The sequence below is a fragment of the Hippopotamus amphibius genome, chromosome 3 (genome assembly GCF_030028045.1).
Source record: "Hippopotamus amphibius kiboko isolate mHipAmp2 chromosome 3, mHipAmp2.hap2, whole genome shotgun sequence".
NCBI lineage: Eukaryota > Metazoa > Chordata > Mammalia > Artiodactyla > Hippopotamidae > Hippopotamus > Hippopotamus amphibius.
In genome coordinates, this window is record NC_080188.1 from 18,678,117 (window position 1) to 18,702,558 (window position 24,442).

Here is a 24,442-nt window from a genome sequence, read left to right on the forward strand (position 1 = left end):
ATGACTTCCGTATTCATATTCTTTTAAAAGTGCTTTTAAGTTCACTCTCCATTTATAGAAGCCATAGTTGGAATCATAGATGATGGGTCATTGTGGGCATGGCTTATGCAAGAAAGAGGACCCAAACTCAGTAGGAGGCCCACATCGAATATATGGCATTAACCCTCTGTGAAAAGATTTGTGAATGAATGTGCATTTATGTGTTTAAGTTGAAATAAAATCTTTAAGAATCTGTAAGTATAATTTTTATGCTTATTAACTTTTTCATTTAATGGACCAGCTATGGGTTTCATCCAACAAGGGGGCATTTTATTATACTTAGAATTCCAGCTTTGACTTCTGCAGCTATCTCTGTGCTTGCCCCTGTATATTTTTACCATGCTATATTGCAGTTTTAAAATTTAATGTCAGTTCTTGTAAGTGCTTCAAAAGCCTTAGTCCTTTCTGTAACCTTCATAGAGTTTCCAGTCTATGGAAGAAGGCAGACATTAAGTAAATAATTTCAATGAGATTGTTGAATTATCTGAGCAAGTAGTTTGGAATGCGGTGTGACCATGCAGCAAGGAGACATATTTAGTTTAAAGGTTAAAATTTACCCCACTCATTTTTTTTCACCTTGATCTTATGTAAGTGTATATCACAGTACTTTTAGGGTGCACAAAGAAATAAAATGCTTGTATTAGATGGCTATTACCATGAAATTAGTCTTCAATTTTGAGTGTTATGAGAGTTCTCAACTGCAGTTTTCAATCTACTGTGTAACTTACAAAGCTAAACTAAATCTCTTAGCTTGTTACAACTGAATTTAAGTTCAATACTTATTTTTAATTTTCATCTACTGATTAAATCAGAAATATTCCCCAAATATTTTTAACAGAGTGAAAGATTTAACATTTGTGCTAGAAATTTAATTTTAGATTTCAGAGTGTGTTTCTAAGCTTGTTTTTAGTACAAAAGAAATTTTGATGCCATGTGTTTGTAGTAACTTGTGGAAAGAATGCAAAGATAACCAATGTTAACAGCCAGGATTCATCTATCCACACTTTAAATTTCTGATTTCTTAAATAGATTGTAGATTGATTTTTAACTATCAGCTAAATATGGCTCTAGACTCCATATTCCTAGCTATTTGGTTGCTAAGTACATAATTAAAGCTAAATTTGTCTAAAGCTATACTCAGTCCCCCTGAAAATGTATCCTTCTTACTTCCTTATTTATGTCAATATTACCATTCTTCCAGCCACCCACGTTTGAAAATGCTGTCACCTTTGATTTCTTCCTGTCCATTTGCCACAGACATTTTGCCAGGCCTATCTCTGTAATATCTTTAACAGCCACCCCGCTTTCAGATCTCATTGCTTCCAGCGAAGGTTACTATCTTCTCACCTCAAAGAGTTTTCTAACTGATTTTCCTACCAATGGAATCTTCCCTCACAAATCCATTGTTCATTTGCCCAATTAGTTTTTTTGATGCATATCTCAGAATTCTTAACTCAAAAACTTCATCCTCTCCCAAGTAAAGGACATACTTACCTCTTGATAATTAGAGTTTCATTCAAAACCCTCTTCTGCTATACTTTAAGATCTTTCAAATCAAGGTCTGTGCCATTAATTCATTCACTTATTATTTGGTTTAAATTCAATAAGTTTAATGTCGTGCACTACACAAGTTGTTACGCATATAGTGGCCCCTGCCCTGATAGATTTTTTACTATTTTCTCATCTTTGAGTTCTTTTTTTTTCTTTAAGAACTTTTATTGAGATATAATTGACGTACAATAAACTGCGTATATTTAAAGTGTACAGTTTGATATTTTTTTCTTATTAGTAATGTATATATGGCAATCCCAATCTCCCAGTTCATCCCACCCCAACCACCCCAAGTTCTTTCTGCATATAGCGAAATTTGTTGAGTTTATATAAATACAGGATTTTTTTTTACATTTATAATGTTTGCTTTTAATGAGTTTGGAGAAGAGGTACAGAATATCTGATATATTTCTGGAATTAAAGTTAAAATTAAATCTCAAATCTTTCCTAACCTGGGTAAATATGTAACTGATGTTTGCTGCTATCATATAGTTTTAAATTATATCAGTATTAAATTTTTTAAATAAGCCAAATTCTCATAAAACATCTAATTTGACAGTGTTTTAAAAGTGTCCTGGAATTACCGAACTTTAAAGGGTTCTTTGAAATCATGTGTTGTAACTTATTCTTTTTATATTTGAGGGGAAAATTGGGAAGGTGTAGTGCTGCTGAGTTAGTATAGTAAAATTAATTCTTGATGTGTTTTATGAATATATAGTACACACTTAAAACTATTGGAATAGATTCATTAAAATTGATTACTCATATCTGAAAAAAATTGATTACTCATAAAACAAATACTGTTGTCTTAAAAACTATGTGAAGAGAATTTTGTATAGTAATAATTACCCATATAAACCAGTTACTGAATGGCTGTAATTTAAATTGTTGAGTGAAGCCGTAGCTTTAAAAGCCATACTGTTGAAGTGAGCTCATCTGCAGTCTATCTTAATGACATCTCAATGTTGCTGTTGTCATATTGAATAATGTCATCTTTTAAATTCACAAACTAACATTTCAGCAGTTTTGAAGCAGAAATTGCATGTGGATTCCTTAATTACATTTTGAAAATGTATTCATAATTGACACCTATTTTATTTTTTTTTATTTTTTATTTTTTTTTAGATTTATTTATTTATTTAATTTATTTATTGGCTGTGCTGGGTCTTCGTTTCTGCACACGGACTTTCTCTAGTTGCTGAGAGCGGGGGCTACTCTTCATTGTGGTGTGCAGGCTCCTCATTGTAGTAGCTTCTCTTGTTGTGGATCACGGGCCCTAGGCACATGGGCTTCAATAGCTGCTGCACATGGGCTCAGTAGTTGTGGCTCACGGGTTCTAGAGCACAGGCTCAATAGTTGTGGCTCACGGGCTTAGTTGCTCCGTGGCATGTGGAATCTTCCCAGGGCAGGGCTCGAACCCGTGTCCCCTGCATTGGCAGGCAGATTATTTACCACTGTACCACCTAGGAAGTCCGACACCTATTTTAAATAATGTGTGAGCTTTTGTATCGGGTTTAAGTAATGCAAAGTTATTAAAACAAGAAAAAGGTACAGAATATAATTTGGCAATCAGTTTGAAGAAAGTGTTTATGTCAGTCTAAAAAGACATTTGCTGTTTAGCCAGTAGATTTCAAAATGATAAAAATTTTGTGCCTAAAGAATGAAATAAAAAAAGAAATTCTTAAGAGTAATAGTTGTGATTTTTCTTTTAAGTTGAAAAAATACTAAAAAGGCTTTGTCACCAGAGGTAAATGTTTTCTAATATTCTTTTTAACATTTGGTTCTTAAGTTTACTTTACAATTTCAAAAATGTACATTATAAGTATTGCTCATATAGTTATTGGATTCATTTTTGCTCATTATTGCTCACATAGTTATTGGATTCATTTATTCATTAGGGAAATATTTATTCAGCACCTGTCTTTCAGGTACTGTTCTAAATGCCAGGTTTACAGCAATGAGCCAAAGAAAGCTCTACTGCAGCTAACTTTGTGGTGAGGGTAAAGATAATAAGGGAATAAACATCTAATATGCCAGATGCTGATAAGTGCTATGAAAACAATGAAGAGGGTCAAGGGGATAGAGAATGATGAGGGATCTAATTTATATAGAGTAACCATGCAAACCATTTTGATAATTTAACAATGTAATCACTTTTAATATGTAGTGATCTTTCATAAATAATTATCCTAGGAAGTACTTCTCATCAGAACTGCGTAAATTTTTGAGTGAAACAATATTATATTGTACAGTAAAAATTGACGGGACAGAAGAAAAAGTGTTATTTAAATAAATGCTGAATTCCATGCCATGAAAAGATTAATGCTTGTTTACCATATATTTTTCATAAAGAAAGTATTTGGCCCAAGAACTCAGTTAAAGCCAGGAAATATTTCTGTAAACCCCTTTCTATCAGGAGGGCTATAATAAGCTACTTTATCAATAGATCATTTTTTAACGTATTTTGTTAGAGTGAAGATTTTTTCCCAAAATACCCATGCTTAGACAGGCTTAAGCTTAGGGGAAAATTGTTAGAGACCTAGCTATAAAGGATTTTGAGTAAATTCTGTCTTTGAGGAGTATTTTTCAACTTTGCTTGCCTAAATCCTCTCTATATGTCATCCTTTCCCTTACTTAATATAACATTTGAAATTTTTGTTGCAATACTGATCTTTTATTTTTTAAGTCTTTTATTTAAATATTAGATTTTAATGGTCATATTATCCTTGTTCTAAGTCCTAATTTGTTTTTTTCTTTGATTAAACTTGCTAGAAGGTAAGAGAAGATACTGGCGAATTTTTAAAGAGCTAAAACTAATTCTGTCATTTTATTTCTTAATTCTTTAGTTTCTCCTCTAATCTTTATTATTTCATGCTCCTTTTAGAAGGCTTATTTGATTTTCAACTTGAATAGACTGACTAATGCATGTCTTTTCAAGTAATCAATGCATTTAGAAAATTATAAATTTTACAGTGGAGAAAATAACTCACCTACAGTGACTATCCAAGTCATCCACTGTACTTAGGTGCCATTCCTTTTTCTTTTATCAAAGTCTTCACCTTTTTTGCTCCAGTGCTTCTGCCTACAATCATCAATCTCACCTTCCTGTTGATCATTCTCATCATTCTAATATGTTCTCTGTTTTTTAAAATCAGCGAATAAACAAGCAGGCAAACAAGCAGACAAAACAAATCCGTTGCCTTGATTCCTCAACTCTTCCAGCTGTAATCTCATTCCACAGCCTCACTAATGAGCAGAATATTCTGTAGGAGTTGTCTGTACATGCTCTCTTATTTCTCATCTCCCATTAACTCTTCAACACACCACAGTCTGGCTTTGGTCCCCAACCCTTTACTGAAACTCTTCCTATCTGATTTGGCAAAATTTTTATGTTGTCAATTCCAGTGGACATTTTTCTTTGCACATGGTACCTGACCTCTTATTTAACATAGTGACCATGCCTTTTGCCTTGAAACACTTTTATCCCTTGACTTGCCTAGCACCATAGCCTGCTGATTTTCTTCTACTTCATTGGTTGTTCCTTTTCAATGTGCTTTGCCTTTATTTGTTAGAGTTCCTTGGAGCTTGGCTCCGAGCTCCAGGAACATTTATCCAGCTATCTGACATCTCTACCTAGATGTCTCAAAGTTACCTCTAACATAACAAGAAATGAGCACTACTTTAAAAAATATAGCTAATGAGGAGGTGTGATTAAAGGACTGGATATAAGATAAATGTACTTAATGCTTTTATTATAATGGCAATAACCATGTGGAAATGCTAGAAAAAATTTATTGCATTTATAACACTGAGAAAAGAAAATAAAAAAACATGATAAAAATTTTAATAAGAAGAGGACTGGGGTGGGGAGGGTGGGGGGGACTCGAGGTGGGGGGAGTCAAGGAAGGGAGTGAATATGGGAATATGTGTATAAAAACAGATGATTGAACCTGGTGTACCCCCCCAAAAAAAAAATTTTTTAATAAGAAAGGCACAGGACCTATAGTTAAAAGATTTAAAAATCTTATTAATGAGCATAAAATCCAAACAAACTAAAAAACATGCTTGGATGTGAAGCCTTGATATCATAAAATGCCAATCATCTTAAAATTAATACACAAATTTAATGCAATTCCAATACGGTTGGAGATTTTTGTTGAGAGGATTGGGTAATACTATTTTAAAGTATATATAGAAGAGTATATATTCAAAATTAGTTTAAAATTTATTGTAAAAGAATATATGTGGAGATAGGAACTTGCTTTAACAAATATTAAACACATTGTAAATGTACTGTAATTAAAACACTGTAATATTGACGTAAAAATAAACAAATAGTGGAACAGAATTAGCATCCTGAATTGTTAAAATTCATAAAAATAATACCTCAATTCTGTGGGAAAAGGGTGGTTGATAATAGAGGGTACGTATTAGAAATATAAAGAATTATAATACTTATTGTTGACTGGTGGGCCTGTAAAAATTAGTGAGAAGGACATACTTTACTTTTGAAAATATAAATTTCAGGAAAGTAAACTGTGTTTTCAAATTTAAAAAACACATACTTTCAACCCAGCAATTCCACTCCAGTGAATAAATTCCATAGACACAAAAGCCTCACAAGGATGTTTATTTCAACATTATTTTAATAGCATAAAACAAAAAAACCTGAAATCAATCTGCATGCCCACTAGCAAGGAAGTAGTTTAATACATTGTGTTTTACAATTATGGAATATTATGCAACTATTAAAAAGATCATTATTAATTTATATTCCCATGTGTATAATTTTGGTGGGAAAAGCAAAATGCCAAAAATATGTGTACAATATGATCTCTTTTATAAAACAATAACAAAAATTCCTGTTTGTTTGGATATAAGTTTTGTAAACATGGAGAAAGATGTGAAAGGCTGTACACCAAGCTGTCAACATTGATTACCAGGAAGAAGGAGGAAGATTGACAAAATAAATGTCTCAATGAAAAGAGCATGTAGTGTGAGTCTGTTGATGCAAAGGGTTGGGGTGGTGGTGGGCTTTTGTATATACATGCATATGTATGTATGTATGTGTGTAACTAAACCCATGACTATTACTGCAGTGGTTAAAGGCTGCTACTTGGCCTTTGCCAACCCAAGATTCTAGTTTCCCTTTAAAATCAGAAAGCCTATTTCAGTGGCTAATCTCCCACTTGCATCTCTAGCTTACTCAGAAGAGCTACTACATTAAAGCGGGGGTTATTTAATGTATATCTCAGTATCTTGGTGGAAAGGGTCTTTGGCCCCTCGTGGGGGTGGAGGCATGGTTCAACGTTTTAATATTCACGCCTTTGAAATTCTTCCCTTCTCTATATCACATTGAGAAATGTCTGGCATCTCAGTGGCTTTTAATGAAGTCCACTGTTGTGTTCAGGCTCCAACCAATCAACCAAATAGCAAACAATTAAAATTAGCTATTGGAGTTGGCACATTGTAAATGGACTCTCTGGTAAGTGTTCTCATACTGACAGGTTGAATTTAAAATTTGAAATTATAATTATATAAAATTATATCTATTAAAATGTATTCTTTATTTGTAATGTTCATTTAATTATTCTTTTCTCTACCAGAGTATAGCCCTCTCAAAAGAAAAATCTTTGTTATTTTTCTTTCTACCTCTTGTGGTGCCTTAAACATATAAATGCTTGGTAAATAATTTGCATGAAGACAGTGAGTTCACGATCACTGTGAACTATTGCAGTGGCATTTCTTCATTATGTGGGTCTATACCATGCACTGCAAGATGTTTACCATCTCTGGCCCCTGCCCATTCAATGTCCATAGCCCTTTCTGGTCATTCCAACAACTAAAAATCCATGCCCCCTACTTCCAGAAGCCTTTTTGGGGTGAAGGAGTGGAGGGTTGGTGCTACCTTGTTGAGAAGCATAAGGCTAGAGTAATTGGAGAAGCCTTTCTAAGGGCAGCAGTGTCTGTGCTAAACCTTGAGGGTTGAGTGCGATTTCAAAATCAGAGAAACCGGGACACAAACAGCATGTAAAACAGCAAGCACCGTAAGGTAGACTCTGTCTTAACTGATGAAGCAGTGTATCCAGGTTGGAAAATAGAAACAGAGTTGGATAGGTAGAGTGGAATTAGAAGGGTGTTGATAAAAGGAGTCTGATAGAAGTGAGAGGAGAGGGAAAGGTGTCATTTCACTCTCTAATACATCCTGCATACTACTGCCAAATGAATTTTCTAAAACATTGCCCTGTTCAGCAGTCCACTTAACATTGCCTGCTAGCTTTTACACCTGTGCTGTGTGTTCAGTGCATTTTATGTCATGTTATGCATCCAACTTTATCTCTTACTACTCCTTAAAATTAATTAGGTATGTCTGGTTGGCTGATCAAACTGATATTTCCCCCTCTTTGTCAGTATACTCACTTCCTGTTTTGTTAATATCTTTCTTCCTTTATAAAATCTTTTATCATTCTGGCTATATGACCTCTTACTATTCTTAGAAGTCTTCTCCCTAATGAAATTGGCCCATAGCACTCACTCCGCAGCATCCTGATATCGCCTTTCTCTGTCTTATAGTATTTACAGTTTGTCCTACAGTATTTGGCACAAAATTGTATATGGCTTTTCATGCCTCTCATTCTTATTTCTCTGATTAATTTTTATTTTCCTAAAGAGCTGTGTGATGTTAACATATACCTCACAATATTTTTGTAAACCTCCAAAAATTCAGCTTTTTTTGGTCACTTGATATAGCACTAGATATTGAGCACCCTGAAAACTCAAACTCTGTGTTTGTAGATAACAGAATGTTAATACTGCAGCATTATGATGGTTCTTACATTTGTCTGTTGTTTTGTTTCGGGAACTCAATTTGATTATTTTTGAGGGTAGGAACCAAGATGTATATATCTGTGTTCCCCACAATGCCTAGTAGAGTATCTTGCTCACAATAACCATTCAATATTTTAAAATTTGATTGCATTTGATAGATTGTTATTTGCTTTATCAGTTCACCTTAGCTGTAACCATGTTCAGACCTTTGCTTTGTTTTGCCAACAACAGTGGACACCTTTAGCGTACTTGTACACCCAAGAAACAATCCTATCCCAGTCCTAGGTAGCTTTCTTGAGCCACACATTCCTTTTCCTAAGAAGTGTCATAGGAATTTGGCTGTTGTACTAAATTGAAGTGACTTAATCCTAATTATAGAACAGTATGGACTTCAGGTTATTTATTTGAAAAAGAATAAGTACTGTCATATTTTGATCCTTTGTAGTTTTCGAACTTTTTCTTTCTCCTTAGTCTTCTCAATATTGTTTGCTCAGGTGAAGTCTTACCCAGATCTTACTGTATTAATGAAACACACGCCTTTCCTGAAAGGAGAAGATAGAAGTGGAGAGCAGTAAACGGGAGCCCCACCTTTGTACTCCTCCTCCTCCCTCATCCCACATCCAAAGAGCCAGCTTGAAAATCACTGTAACTCATCTAATTTAAAAAAGCTTTTTAAAAAACTGTTGTTTTGTGATATCTCATTTAGGAATTTAGTATAAAAATAGAAACACTTTAGTTTCACAGTGATTTTAAGTACAAAGGAAAATGCTGTGGAATACATTTCTTGTTTCAGCAATAAAGGAGTTAATATACTAAGCAGCAGAGACTGAGACACTGCGACCGGATAATGCTTTCTGTCTCTGTCATTTGAGGTTTAAGAAAAGGGGGTGGTGTTCTGCATTTAAAAGGACTTTAATGAATGCTGTCAGTGTTTGTGAGAGCTAATGGTCAGTAAGGAAAAGGAGAGCAGGGGAAAGTGGTCTAGCTGTTTCAGGATAGGTGGATGAGAGTTTGCTCTGATTGAACGGAATGTTCCACCGTGTTTCGTCTTTTTTTCATTTCCTTTGTTCTTTATAATCTGATATATTGGTATAAAAGTAAATGTAGATATATATGTGAATGTGATTTATTTTCCTTTCAATTTGTTTATTGTGTACAGCAGGGCATATACTTCTCTTGTCTGGGTTGGATGCACAAATCTGTGTGCAGTGCTTTTTGCCCGTTGCCTAGACGATCACTTGGTTTCTCTGAGGATGTCTGGTTCTCGTAAAGAGTTTGATGTGAAGCAGATTTTGAAAATCAGATGGAGGTGGTTTAGCCATCAAGCATCATCTCCTAATTCTACAGTTGACAGCCAGCAGGGAGAATTTTGGAATCGAGGACAGACCGGAGCAAACGGTGGGAGAAAGTTTTTAGATCCATGTAGTCTACAATTGCCTTTGGCTTCAATTGGTTACCGAAGGTCCAGCCAACTGGATTTTCAGAATTCACCTTCTTGGCCAATGGCATCCACCTCTGAAGTCCCTGCATTTGAGTTTACAGCAGAAGATTGTGGCGGTGCACATTGGCTGGATAGACCAGAAGTGGATGATGGCACTAGTGAAGAAGAAAATGAATCTGATTCCAGTTCATGCAGGTTGATTATTTTTTTACTGTTAGAAATGGGGTGTGGGGGTATGCTCTATATATTGTTTAAAATAATTTAGTATTATTTAAAATCTATGATTCTATATATATATATGCACACCTCTGCATGTATAATATCTTGGTATGTGTATGTGGTACTTTTGCTGGGGGTTTTTTAAATGTTCTAGTATTGATTTTAATTCTGTAAAATTATAAAGATAACAAATAGCTTTCATTTTGAAATCTCTTGTGTTCCATACATAGATCTGGCTCTGCCTTGAAAACAGTATATGGTAGCAATTTTATGCATCATTGCCTTGCAGTTTCCTTCATTCATCTGCCTCCTGCAGTCATAGCAAAACTATCGAGGACATCTCTATAGTCTAAAAATGTTTGACATTTTAGTTTTCAACAGATTATAGAGTCATTTTTTAATTTTACTGAAAATTAATGGTTTAGGAGGAGATGCACATTGTAGTTGCCAGTAATTTTTACACCATTGTAGTTGTCAGTAGTATTTTTCTTGTGGTTATTTCTCTTTGTCCTGTGTTGCGGCCCTCCAGACTAATTCAGAGAATACAGTAACGTCTCTCTTTAAGACGACAGCTACTAATTCCTGTTACCTTCACTTCACTGAAAATTGTGCTCTAGGGAAATGAAGGACATTCCTTCAGGAGAGTATAAGGGAATATAGAGGAGCTACATGTGGTCAGCCAGTGGAAAGGGGGCAAAAGGAAGGGGAAATGAGTTTGAGGAGAGAAAATTAAAAATTGGTAATTTCATAATGACTTTATCCATCTTCACCCATGGAGCCAGGCTTTACCTTTGAAATGAATTTTCTTCTTACTCAGTTAAAACTATCAATACTATAGCATATTATGTAACAAGTTAGGGCCTGAAAGTCATCTTTCTGATTCATCTTCACTCAGAAATATTTAAAGGCTTATCATTTTTCTAGATTAATTACTGGATCCTTTTTCTTTTAAAATTTCTTTGCAGGTTTTGATAACATAATTTGTATGTTGATTATTATTAATATAGGCATCGTAAGAGATGGAGACAAAATGCGTATATTCAAGTATCTCTTACTTGGGGATATTTACCACCTTCTCTTCTAATCTTCAGAGTATGGAATTCTGAACTGTGGTGCTGGAATAATAACAAATATAGACCAGTCATCTATAATCATTTGTGTAATGGAGAGAGGGGAATATCTTTATATAGGTAACTAGTGTATTTAATTTTTAAAAATTTAATTATTTCGTGATTTAGCATTATCTTAAGGGAATAGGAGCCACTAATAATTTTAATATAGAGATCATTTGAATTAGTATAGTTTCATTGTTTTGTATTTTCTTGGATACTTGTTGCCATAAAAAGAATAATGTACATAGTAAAAGGTTCAGGGTTTATCATTTTTGTGGGAAACCAAAGAGTAATCATCTTTCCATTTGAAAGTCAATACAATGTATCAAGAATATTTTAACAAAATTAGAAAAGAACCAAAACATTCAGTCATTTACCAGCATCTGTTATAAAAATCTTAACATGGATCTACTACCTAGAAGGATTATACATATGTAAGTATAAAATTTATATACATGTATAGTCTTAGAAAGGTTATACACACGGGTCACTAGAATTTACTTCCTTACAACAAAGGTAGTTTGCATAGCTAATAATTACTGAAATTAAGTTAATCTGTTCTTTAGTATCTATATTAAAAATGTCATCTTGATGGGATGTTCATTATGACATCAAAAGATTGCCTTCTTTTGACTGAGCTAGCTATGTGCATACCTCAAGAATATATAATTGTCATTTTTATTTGTAGGAGTTATAAACATAAGAAAATTATATGTTTTAAAATCTAAAATAAATGTAATTGTTTTTAAAATGCTAATCAGGAAGATTGAGAAAGTAAATAATAAAATGGGAGTAAACAGTTCACATTTGCAGTGACCAAACTCTCTCTAAAATATTATTTCAAAAATAAAATATACTTAGAGAAAATGTATTTGATTTTTAGAAAACGTAGAGAGGAAATCTGTCAAAGAAATTTAATGGTGGCTTAAAATTTCTATCCCAACATCTTACTGCAAAAAAAGTAAAAAGCATTCTAGATTTTAGAAATGTAATTTGTATGTATACTTTTACTTTTCCATTTTTTTCCTAAATTAAATATATCTAATTCTCACATCCTCCTTCAGTCCCCCAGCTCTGAGTCTTTGATCTTCATTATGAGGATACATTTATTTGCCCCCAGGTTTTTGATTAAGTGAGCAATCTCTCTAGGTAGTTGCCCTTCTACTGTAAACAAATCAAAAACTATCACTGTTAATGTCAAAAGAAGCTACACTGACATTCATCAAATTTTGCATGTAACTTGGGAATAGTTCTTTTTCTTAATAGTATTTGCAAATGATAAAATATAGTAAACATTTTATTTGAGTATACTATAGATTGATATCACATGATGGGAAATAGATACAATGTATGAAGAATTTCTCATTTAAGCAGTCATAATACTTACATAGATCTTGGAAGTTAAATTTTGAGTTATTAGGGAAAGAGGAAGACAGATTAGTGGTTTTACATACACAGAATCATCACCCCTACAGTGGGTCGGAACAAGCTAAAGCAGGAGTTAAGAGGCATCATATGTTGCTAATATGTTTGATCAGTTGTATTTTAAGTAGGAGAAATGTCTGCCTGAGCCTTTGACTTATGGTAATTTCTGCTGTCACACATCTAAGTGATTTAAAAGTTTCTAATCTTTGAACTTTGATCTTTGCTAATATCTTACATTAATATGGTATATCTGTTACTGTTGAACCAGTATGATACATTATTATTAACTAAAGTCCATACTTTGTTCAGATTTCCTTAATTTCTACCTAAAGACCTTTTTTCTGTTGCAGAATCCTGTCCAGGATACCAGTTACATTTAATCATCATATCTTCTTAGGCTCCTCTGGGGTGTGACAGTTTCTCAGACTTTCCTTGTTTTTGATGACCTTGGCAGTTTGGGGAGTAGTGGGCAGGTGTTCTGTAGAATGTCTTACTCCATTGGGATTTGTCTGATAGTTTTCTCATGGTTAGACTAGGGTTATTGCCACAAAGGTAAAGTGCCATTTTCATCGCATCATATCAGAGATATATATCATCCATCAGTGTAACTTATCAGTGTTGATATTGACCTTGATCGCTTGGAAATAGCTACATTTTGAACCCAGACAATTAACATGTAGATTTCATGCACACAAACCAGTAAGCAGTTCTCTGTGACTATTCATTTAATCACTGAATTCAACTTGGGTTAACATAATAGTTAATGATTCAGTCTAACCAGTTTCACTTTCTCTCCTCAACTAATTTAATTTTCTCAGCCTGGTTCTTGAAAAAGCCAACCCTGGCTGGCTTACAGGTAAAATCTCTTGACGCAGCCACTACTCTTTACCCACAGTCGTCCAATCCACTTTATCCATTGTTTGAAACTCTGTGTTTCAGCTGCAGATATCCTTGAACTCTTCTATGCCTTGTCAGTTGATTTACTAAATGACTCATCTTGAAGGCATTTAGGTCCTTCTCCTCTCCCAACAAGGGGTTATCTTCATAATATACCATTTCTCAAGTGAGATATCCTTTTTCTTGACCTTCTTTATGTTGTCTCTACATCTCCTTGTTTGAACCAGTCTGTTAATTCTGGTTCACTTTAAAATTAAAATCTTATACATTTCCACATAAAAAAAAAGTTTGCTTCCAGAGATGGCAAAGAAGTTCAACTATATTGTACTTGTATCTGGGAAGGATGTATTTATTGCATTGTCCTCCCTCACACATATATGCCCGAGTCATACATGGGTTCCCTTGACATAAGCCATGGAACCTTTCCCCAGAAAACTGTGTGTGTGTGTGTGTGTGCGCACAGATGTGTGTATGTGTACAAGTGTGTGTTAAATATTTCATATAGGGTTCAGGGAGTTCATGAACCCCCTGAAGCCCATCTGTGTACTGTATCAATCAGTGTTCTTAGTTTTAAGCAACTGAAATTGACTGGCTGGTTTAAACAGAATAGGAATTTATTGGAATCATATTAGTTCCTAGAAAGAATCAGCTTAGGAAAAAGGATGGGCACTACAATTGCACAACTGGCCTTTATAAGTCCAGATTTTAAGGCAGAAGAAGCTTTTATGACACTTATGGCTTGTATTTTATTTTCATCCATTTGGAACTGGATAGTGAAGTTTTACATTTTTAGAATTAGATATGTTAGGCATGAAAACAATGATACACACGCACCCATACACACACACACACACACCCCCCCCCACATAATCACTCATAATTTAGCCATTTAACTTTAGGGAATATATTAGTAGAGAATAAGCTAAGATAATATAACAAAGAGATTCAGAAATACAGTGGCTCAAATAAAATGGAAGTTTATTTGTCTATCACATAACGAATGGGCAAATGGCCCAGGGCAGACAGGCAGCTCTGCTACACAAGTTCCTGCAGAGACCCAGATTCCTTCCATATTGTTTCTCCATCCTGTAGGGTGTTACTATTTCTTTATGGCCAAAGCTTCCTCGGCTCCCTCTCTGCATTCTAGCCTATGGGAACGACCAAACAAAGAAAAAGGAGGACATTAAGCAAATAACACAAGTTGCATATTTCAGTTCTGCTCACATGCCATTGTTGAAAACCTGATCACATGGCCACAACTAATAGCAAAGGAGGATGAGATGTGGTCTCTGCCTGGGTAGCCATGTGTCCAGCTAAAACTTATTACTGTGGTAGATGTGAAGAATGGTTTGGGGGCTGCTTAAAACTAAGTTGCTTAAAACTAAGAACTCTTTGGAATCCTTTGGATCTAATTTTTTTAATGAATTTTTTGCATTTTATTTACTGTTTTTACCACTGAGGCATTAGCAAATAGAGATAAGCAAAAACGGAAAAATAGACATCACAAATTACCCTGCCACCCCAAAATAATAACCATTAACAATTTGAGGAAGTGTCCTTCCAATATATTTTATATATAAGTATAGAATAAAAATGTTTTTTAGAATAAAAATCTGAATCTTATTGTACATACTATTTTGTAACCTTTTTTGCCCTAATGTAAACATAAAATTAAGACTCCTTTGGTCACCAAAGGCAGACGCCCAACTCAAACTGACAAGCAAAAACTAGAAATTTTCAATTCACATAAGTAAATAAAAACGCAAATGACTTTAGACATGATGAATCCAGATGCTCAAATAACACCAGAAATCCTTTTCTCCTCCCTCTCTAGGTTCTCTTCCTTTGTGATGGCATTTCCTTAGGCAGGCTTTCTATATGGTAGCAAAAGCCACTAGCAGCTCCAAGTTCACTTTTTATCAGCTTAGCCTGCTCAATGGAAAGAGAATGACTCTTTTCCAAGAGTACCAACAAACATCTTGAATTGACTCTCACTGGCCTCGTTTGGATCTTATGTCCACCCAAACCAGTCATTATAGCCAGAAGATATGATACTATTGTTGGCCAGGCCTCAGTCTTTTGCTTACCTCTGTCCAGGGGGAAGATTCAGCTCTGCCCTGTGAACTGAGATAGGGAATATGTGATTTCCCAAAAGGCAGAGATGGGTCTGTTATGTAAGAAAGAATCCTGGATAGACAAAAGCAGTGTCCAAATAAAACAGCTTGCTATGTCATTCAGTGTTCTCCTGTGTCTTTTTAATTGGCTGCATCATTCTCCCATGCACAGACATACCTTTTGGTTATTTAACCAAATTCTCTTTTTTTTTTGGAATTTAGATTGTTTCCAGTATTTTCCCGTTAGAAACAACTTGTGATAACCCCCCTCCCTCACCCCCATAGCTAGATCTCTACATACAGGTGACTATTTCCTCTGGATAAAGTGCCATGGGTGTGCACAGTTTTAGGATTTTTGATCTGTATTCTCAAAATCATTTCAGGAACGTTACTACTGTTTTAATTCTCAGCAGCATTATATGATAGGGCCCACTGGCCCTTCTCCTTCACACTGGTTATCGTTTAAGAAAATTTGATTCTTATATAAACAACATTTAACTCTCTTCATCACAGATATTCTGGCCACAGGACCAGCAGAGAACTCCTTAAATTCCAAAATGAAAAAAAGTATTTCTCTTGAAAAGGGAAGAGGTGAAGGTATTATTTTTCTTTGCCTCTTGCCATTTCTTTTTACTCAACTGCCTTGTCCTCTCCGTAAAAGAAACAACCCCAGCTTTTCTTCCTCCTTACTCATGTAAACTTTCACGTATTTCAAATCTCACCTGTTGCTTGTTGCCTTTCCAAATACTAGCCCATACTGATCTTTCCTTTCTATAAATTCTGATAGCAGTTAGATTCCAGTTGGAGATGTACAAGATGATCTGTTGGAGAAATGGTAAATACACATACACGCACACCAGTGAATCAAAAATTATCCTCACTTTGGCTGTAGAATTTATTTTAATTAACTTTTAGAAAAGACAGATACATCATTTTTCAACATAATCTCCTTGCTTTTCAGTACATTTTGTCCATCTGTCAACAAGCTTTCGTATTCCCTCATTAAAAAATGTTTTAGGCTGAGCTGCAAGCCACAAATGCACCACTGTCTTTGCAACTTCATCAGAAGTGAATCCAGCTCCTTCTTGATGGCTAACACTTGTGCAATCTTCCTTGAACTTCTCTATCCATTCATACACACTTCTTCGTGGCAAAGCACTTTCTCCATACTGCACACAAAGTCTTCGATAAATAACGGCACCAGGTACACCCTCAGACCACAAAAAAATGGATTACTGCACGCTGCTCTTCACTCGTGCAAATCACAAGTGGGGCATCTATTTTTGTTCACACTGCAGTTACAAATGAACTGCTGTAATATGTTCACACCTGCACAACAGTGACTGGGGAGACAGTAGCCTTGAACGGAAAGTGCTGATAAGACAGTGTGACCAACAGAAGTTTTAATATAACTGGAGTGCGGATAATTTTTGACTCACCCTGGTGTGTGTGTGTGTGTACATATATATATGAATGTATTTATTTACATTTTATTTTTTAAATCTCTGTTTTTTCTGTTTTATAATGTAAATAATAATTGTACAATGATATATGCATATCTTTTATAAACTCATAAATATCCATATATTGGGGGAAATGCTTAAAAGTATACTGAAAAGGATATGCATAAAAAAATTTTTTAAAGACTGCTAGCCTATACTAAACGATTTACATTCTTATTTTACATTTGTGACTTTGAATATGTATAAAAGATGTCAAAAGATTCATGATATAGTAATCTGCACTTTGCCAAAAGCATGAATTCTGAATGCCAGAAGCTATGAGGCAGGTGGGTAGGAGTAAATCACTTCCTGGGGAGTGAGCCAAACGGACTACTTAGAGTTTCAGTGCAGCTTTGTTTTCTACTCAAAATCATATGCAGTATAATTCTTGTGAAGTGATTTTTAAAACTTATTTTGAAAAATTACTCCATTAAAAAAGCCTAATACAAGTTCTGGTGATGAAAGTGAAAAAATCTAAATAGTTTATAATAAAAGGGTAAGTATAGGCCATGGTGCATATTGTGTGTGTGTCCACACGTGAAATCTGAAGAATTGCAAATATTAATCAGTGTTGCTGTTTACTTTTTTCTACTTTATAAAACTTAAGTCTTCAAATTTGAAGTCCCTGCACTAAAAAAGAAAAAAAGAAAAAATCATAGCTTCTTTGCATCCACATAGTTTCTAACAACTGGTGCAATGCTGCCTCTCAAGAGTTACTCTGTAAATAGTTGGTGATTTGATTTGTTTCATACTTGCCTCTCTTCTATGTTTAGGCATTTTTCTGACTTACAAATTCATAGCCTACTGCAGAGGGACAATAAGTTAAAAATTAAATGTTTCCTTGTAGCCTGGAAATATCCAGCAATGTAGAGTTCATTACAGTGAACGTCTGTTATAAAAGATTTGAATGATCTCATGATGAAATTCTTTGAAATATGGCTTACCATCTTAGTAACATCAAGGAAATAAAACTCAGTAGAAATATTAGATATATTTCCTGTTACCAAGTAAAGATCAAGTAGAAATCACAGAGAAATGTTTTAAATGCTCCATAAGTGGTCTGTTCCCAGGTGTTTATATTGTGGGTTAGGATGTCTACTGGGTTCGTTAAAGGCCATTTTAATTAGGAATTAGGAAATTAGTTAAAAAATTCATAATGCTAGTGATCATTTTTTAGCAAGACAAGCAAACAACACTGTATAAGACAAACGACTGAGGTTACAGGCCTTCACTGGCTTTTGAAAAGTGAGGACCTACGAATAGGAGTTTGTTTAGCTTGATTGTGTACTTATTCTGTGCTAGGGCTATGCATTCATTACTTCATTTAATAATCCTCCCATGAAGGATCCTCTGAAGGAAAGTACTACGTATTACTTATTTCTACATTGCTGTTGGAGGTAAGACTTAGAGAAGTTATCAATAAATAACTCGTCCAGTTACATAGTGACAGAATTGAATCAGCACTATGCAATAGAACTTTCTATAGTGGTGGAAATGTTCTGTATCTGCACTGTGCAGTCTGGCAGCCACTAGCCCCATGGGGCTACTTGAGCATTGAAATATGAGTAGCTCAACTAAAGAATTGAATTTTTTATTTTATTTTAATTTAATTAAAATAGCCACATGGGGCTTCTAGCTGCTATATTGGACAGCACAGCTCTGGAACCTTCCTAAAATGCTCTTAATCACTACACCATACCTCTCCAATTCAGGCCTCCAAACCAAAGCACATAATAGGAAAAGAAATAGCAAGAAAGTACTGACATAAACTACACAGAACCAGAGTGTTAAAAACATTTGATTAGCCAGAGATAGGGATGTTTTCTCTGTCCTATGAAAACCTAAGAGACTCTTGCTCTCTTAAACCTAGGTAAGGGGCAGTAACAGAGCAGTAGACTTGTCTAGGATCCTTAATTCTAATATCTTTTGTTGTTGTTAAGTTATCTTCATTCATATTGTACCATCATTCTCCCTTCATATCCTTAGTCCTCACACTCACTGATGCCTAAGGGTAAAGGTAAGCAAAAATTTCCATTGCTTTGTGAGTGATTTGACATTCCTAATGCCTCCTGGTCCGGATTTTGTATCTAGCTGCCTGTATGTCTTGGTTGATCACTTCGGGCCATTCGGGGCCTCAAAATTTTCTTGTCTGCAAAAATAAGGGAGTTGAATTAAATGAGTTACTTCTAGATGTAAAAATTCTGTATCTAATGGTTCTAATACCTACGTTCTATAGTTGTATGAATATGCAGTAAATTCTTTTTTTTTAAGTAAAATCTTGCATTATTAAAATTGTATGTGCAGAGTCCCAAATTTCTTAAAACAGAACAAGAAACGCTAGAAAGCTGTGCAGCTCTTCAAGCCTGAGTAGCTCTGTTTCCTACTTCTTTCATGTTCCTTTTGTGAATGGATAGCTTCACTTTTCCATAGACTGCAAATCAGAAGCCTGCACTTCTTTTTTCCCTTCATTTGGAGAAGTGGGAGTGATTGCTATACCCCAAAATCTCTGAATTAATTGTCACATTGAAATAACATGTGTATTAAACATGTGATAGCAGATGAAGCCTTGAAAGCAAATCAGGAAGTTGAAAATGTTATCTTAGAAGCATAAATAGTTGTTTTGTTAATGCAAATGTGTATAAACAATTTTGATGTTTTAACTTTATGCTCCTTTTGAAAGTAGCACATATTCTATTACATTCTACTGGTGCATTTAAAATATTCAAAGAAATTCAGTTTACACATATTTGAAGTAAAGTGTCTATTGTGTATATCAGTGTTTTGAATCTGTAAGTCCATTGCATGCTGATTTGTGTAATGTATCTATCTCTTGTCTCAAGTGTACTGGCGGTCTTCAGCCTGCGATGTGTTAGGATCGCCTGTAGGGCTTTAAAAAATATAATGTTCAGGTCTCACTTCAGACCTACTGAATCAGTCTTAAGGAATGAGACCTTGAGCACAACTGCTGAAATACTTTCCAGATTATCCTGATTCATGTCACAGATTGAAGAGCTAAACACCCCAAAAGTTCTTGACAAGAAAAGAGATGGTCTCTTTATTAATTAGGTTTATACCAACATCAAAGCTAGCCTGTAATAACTTAGTGTTCTTGGGATTATAAAGTTCTGTTTTTCTTTCAAAATTTAACATAAATTAACATTTATGTTTGGATGATGGCAATTCATCACTTAAACAACATTCAACTAATTGTCTGGTCATTGCTGAGAATTTATTATAAAGTATAAGAAATGTAATACAAAATTTAGGAGCCCTAAAAAAAAAAAAAAACTTGATTTATTTACCTCATGTTTTCTTGTTCTTGAGAGAATTTGGGCTTATAAGAATCAGGTGTTCTAATCTTCCCTCATCCTTGGATCACTAATACTCATAATCATTTGTCAGTATTTTGACAATATAAAGCTTCATTTTATTGATAAATGTTTTAAATCTTCAACTTGATATTCATCAAGATTACCATTGTTTTTGCTTGTTACATTTTTTCCTAGATTTTAAAATAGTTTCTAATTCTCATTTATTTGTATAAACAACAGATTACTCAATACATTTTTGTACTAATGATCTTAAATGTATTTTCTACCAGATTTCCCAAGTCCTCACACCAATAATATTCATAGTGTGCAATATATACCTTCTAGATAATATATATTTTGCTTTTATTATCATTATTGACAGTTATCCTCCAAGAATATTTTTTAAGACCCATATTTGTAAGGCACTGAAAATGCAGTGGGCTGGAAGGATTTAGGTAGAGATATTTGTTGAGGCACTGCAAACTTTCAGAACTGATACATCTCAGTCAACATGAGAGTTCTTGTGAGTATAGTCTGTGAATATAATCTTACTCAATTAAGAACACTCATGTATATTTTACCTCCTCCTCCATGTAAGTCCTCAGTCCCCATGGACACAGAAAGAAAGAATGGGAGATACACACCTGCTCTTAGCCACTTTAGCGTGGTGTTGACACAGTTTATTTCCATCATAAGGCCACACCTATCTGCAAGAGAGGCTGGGCAGTGTAGTCTGGCTATACTGCCAGGAGAAAAAGAAAACAGGTTCGGTGAACACATAGCATTCTGTATGATAGCCCTATTTCTGCCATGAACAAACTCTCTGGCTTTTGGCAAGGCACTTAAATCCCCTTGGCTTCAGTTCCCTTTATTTTAAAAGATCCAAAGACTTTTTCCTTTTGATAAGGTTATTAGATATTTATATTAAAATTCTCTTAAGATACAGTGAGGCTTGATTCAACAAAGCATTTATCAGAATCATTATATCCTTAAAAGCAGATCCAGTGAGAAATGATAACTAAGTTATGGCATAGTCGGTGGTTTTGTAGTTAATTGCATAACCAAGGGATGTTGATTGATTACTTGATTCAAGTGATCTTGGAGAAGGGATCTTGGGGGGAGGGATGGATTTAGGGTTTCATTCTTAGTCCCAATCTTTTCACTTTTTCACCATTTCATCAATGAATCATAATGAAAATATCTTAGAATTCATACTTTCCAAATTATAATTTGGAAATTTCAAATAATTTTTAGATATCTGGGTTTAGGCCATCAAGTTCTTTTAACGTATAATCTAAGTTATAGGTTACCTGGGCTTTTGAAGACTAGCCAAAGGATCAAATGCTTTATTTATAATACTGTTTTTATGATAATATATTTTGTATTCTAAATAGTTATAAATGAACTGTGAATGTAACCATTTTTAAGTAAAGGGTGGCTTGGATTTATATCTCCAAAATAGTTTAATTGCCTTCCTGCCTTCAAAAAATGATCTCTTATACCCTTAACTATAATGTTGGAGCCATGACTATCAGTATGAATATAGTTTGGCTCTTTTTCAGCAGAGATGAGACCTCAAGAACAGGCAAAGAATATGTGTAGCTATTAACAGAAGATATTACATTCACTCACAGTGTTTGCAAGACACACATAGGATTTGAGCCATCATTGATTTTAAAAGGCAAAAATGATGAATGATTGCACATTAATATTGACTGGTAGCATTACTTCTATTACATTTGAAGGCTTTAAAAGGACTTATAGGAAAGATATTTTTCATGTGTTAGTGACTTTTCAAAATGTGTGTTTTCTTTCTTTCCAGGACTTCCAATAGCAGTCAGACATTGTCATCCTGCCATACTATGGAGCCATGCTCATCCGATGAATTCTTCCAAGCCCTTAATCATGCTGAACAGACGTTCAAAAAGATGGAAAACTATTTGAGACACAAACAATTGTGTGACGTAATTCTAGTTGCTGGTGATCGCAGAATTCCAGCTCATAGGTAGTTTTCTAAATTTCTATATGTGAGAAATATTTCCTTGATCATTTAGTTATGTATGTTGAGGTAACTTGTTCCAATTTATTATCCAATGGAGTATTTTGGTGAATTGGTGTGTTTCATGGAATTTCTGCAAAGAAAACAGTTCATATAAAATTATTACACATTAAATGACCCAAAAAGTGTTACTTTCCCTCTGCAGAAGCATGAAAACAAAACATACCAGCCTGAAACTAGTATCATTTGGTATAGATTTCAGCTACTATGAGCAGCACCCCACCTAATTCTATCTATTAAATAACTTTCAGTTAACTCAGTAGAAATTAGTGCTGTGAGTATTTAGAAACAAAAAAGCTGGTGGAATGGCGTGGCAAAGCTGTTGGGTTTTTAAATAGCCACATCTATCTCAACTTCTGCTTGCTGACCTCTAAGAAATATGAAAAGCAGTGGTGCTAGGGAATAAAAGCCTTTAACAGAAATGAAGTATTACTTCTTTTTGTTTGTTTGTTTTGTTTTAAGAACTTTTTTTGAGATACAGTTAGCATACAATAAACTGCATATATTTAGAGTGTACAATTTGGTATCCCAATCTCCCAATTCATTCCCCCCCAACCCGCCCCACTTCCCCCACTTGGTGTCCATATGTTTGTTCTCCACGTCTATGTCTCTGTTATTACTTTGTGATGCAAGAAAAGGAAATGGAAGCTGTTTAATAAAGGACAATTCATTATATATTTAATTGTTCAGTGTTAATCACCATTATGATCCCAAAGGTTTTTTTTTAATACCTTTCAAAACTAATTAATACTGTGTCCCAAAAGTTTTGTTAAACCCTCCAAAGTGAAAGTAAAATTAGAAAAAATGGGCTCAGTCTTAAAGTTTTTAATGACTCAATCAGCATACATTTATTGAGATGCTACTATATATTGTGACAGAAAGTCCATGTTGTGAGCGTGGGTTTATTAGAAAGATATTTCAACTTGAATTTCATAGAGGCATCTCAAATTCCTATTTCCAAAACAGAACTCATTACCTTACCTGCAATGTTTGTGTAAGCCATTGCCATCTCACTTGGATTACTAGTGCAAGAAACTCCTAACTAGCCTCCCTGTTTTCACTCTTTTCCCCTACATTCTGTTTTATACACAGCTACCTGAGTGATCCTTTAAAATGGAACTTAAATCTGGTTGCTTCTCTGATCAAACTTTCCAGTGCCCCCTCATGGCACAGTGTGAAAGCCCATGTCCTCACAGTGGCTTATGTGATCCAGCCTGCCATTACCTCTTCACCTTTCTGCCCTCCTTACTCTGCTTGAACCACACTGACCCCGTTGAGGTTCCTTGCATGTGGCAGGTATGCCACTCCTGCCTTTGGATTTTTGCATTGGCTGCTCTTCTGCCTGAATGCTGTTCCCAAATACCTGCATGACTAATTCCTGCACCTCCTTCAAGTCTTTTCTCAAGTGTCACCTTCCAGTGAGACTGTCTCTTTAAACCTACTGCCCACTTTCCATTTGCCCTTACCCTACTTCTTTCCCCATGGCACTTATCACTTTTTGATGTACTGTAGAATTTACTTCTGCTGTGTATTGTTTGTCTCCCTGTAAGATATAAGACTCCGTAAGAGAAGGTATTAATGTATCCCGAGTATCTAGAACAGTGCCCAGTACTTATTAGGTGTGCATTAGTATTTTTTCAGTGAATAACTGAATGAATGGGCAGTTCCCAATAGAAGAAACCTGAATGTCCAAAAAACGTTTGAAAACACCTTCAACCTCACTAACAGTCAGGTGAATGAAAATTAAAACGACGAGATACCATTTAACACCTTGCAGGTGGCGAAAAATTTTAACATCCAACAATCTTGTGGGGAAAGGTTAACTCTTACACACAGCTGGTGGGGGACGAAATTGGTACAGCACTTTGGAGAGCAGTTTGGTAACCCATATAGGATTCAGCAGTGCCCTCCTGGGAAGAGAGGTAAAGGAAATTAGACAGGAAC

The 24,442-nt window shown here is 34.8% G+C and overlaps 1 protein-coding gene across 9 annotated transcripts in view; it reads left to right on the forward strand.

Annotated features, from left to right (window-relative positions):
- KLHL5 (kelch like family member 5) overlaps nt 1-24,442 on the forward strand; it is an 82,141-nt gene that overhangs the window by 11,846 nt on the left and 45,853 nt on the right. For 4 of the 9 annotated variants that reach the window (XM_057727879.1, XM_057727878.1, XM_057727876.1 and 1 more), the window contains exons 2-4: nt 9,578-10,054; nt 11,170-11,268; nt 22,262-22,444. In XM_057727879.1, the coding sequence (XP_057583862.1) occupies nt 9,672-10,054; nt 11,170-11,268; nt 22,262-22,444 (665 nt within the window). In that variant the 5' untranslated portion in view covers nt 9,578-9,671. The remainder of the gene's footprint in view (nt 1-9,577; nt 10,055-11,169; nt 11,269-22,261; nt 22,445-24,442) is intronic. The other 5 variants (XM_057727881.1, XM_057727882.1, XM_057727875.1 and 2 more) reach the window with 4 other exon arrangements.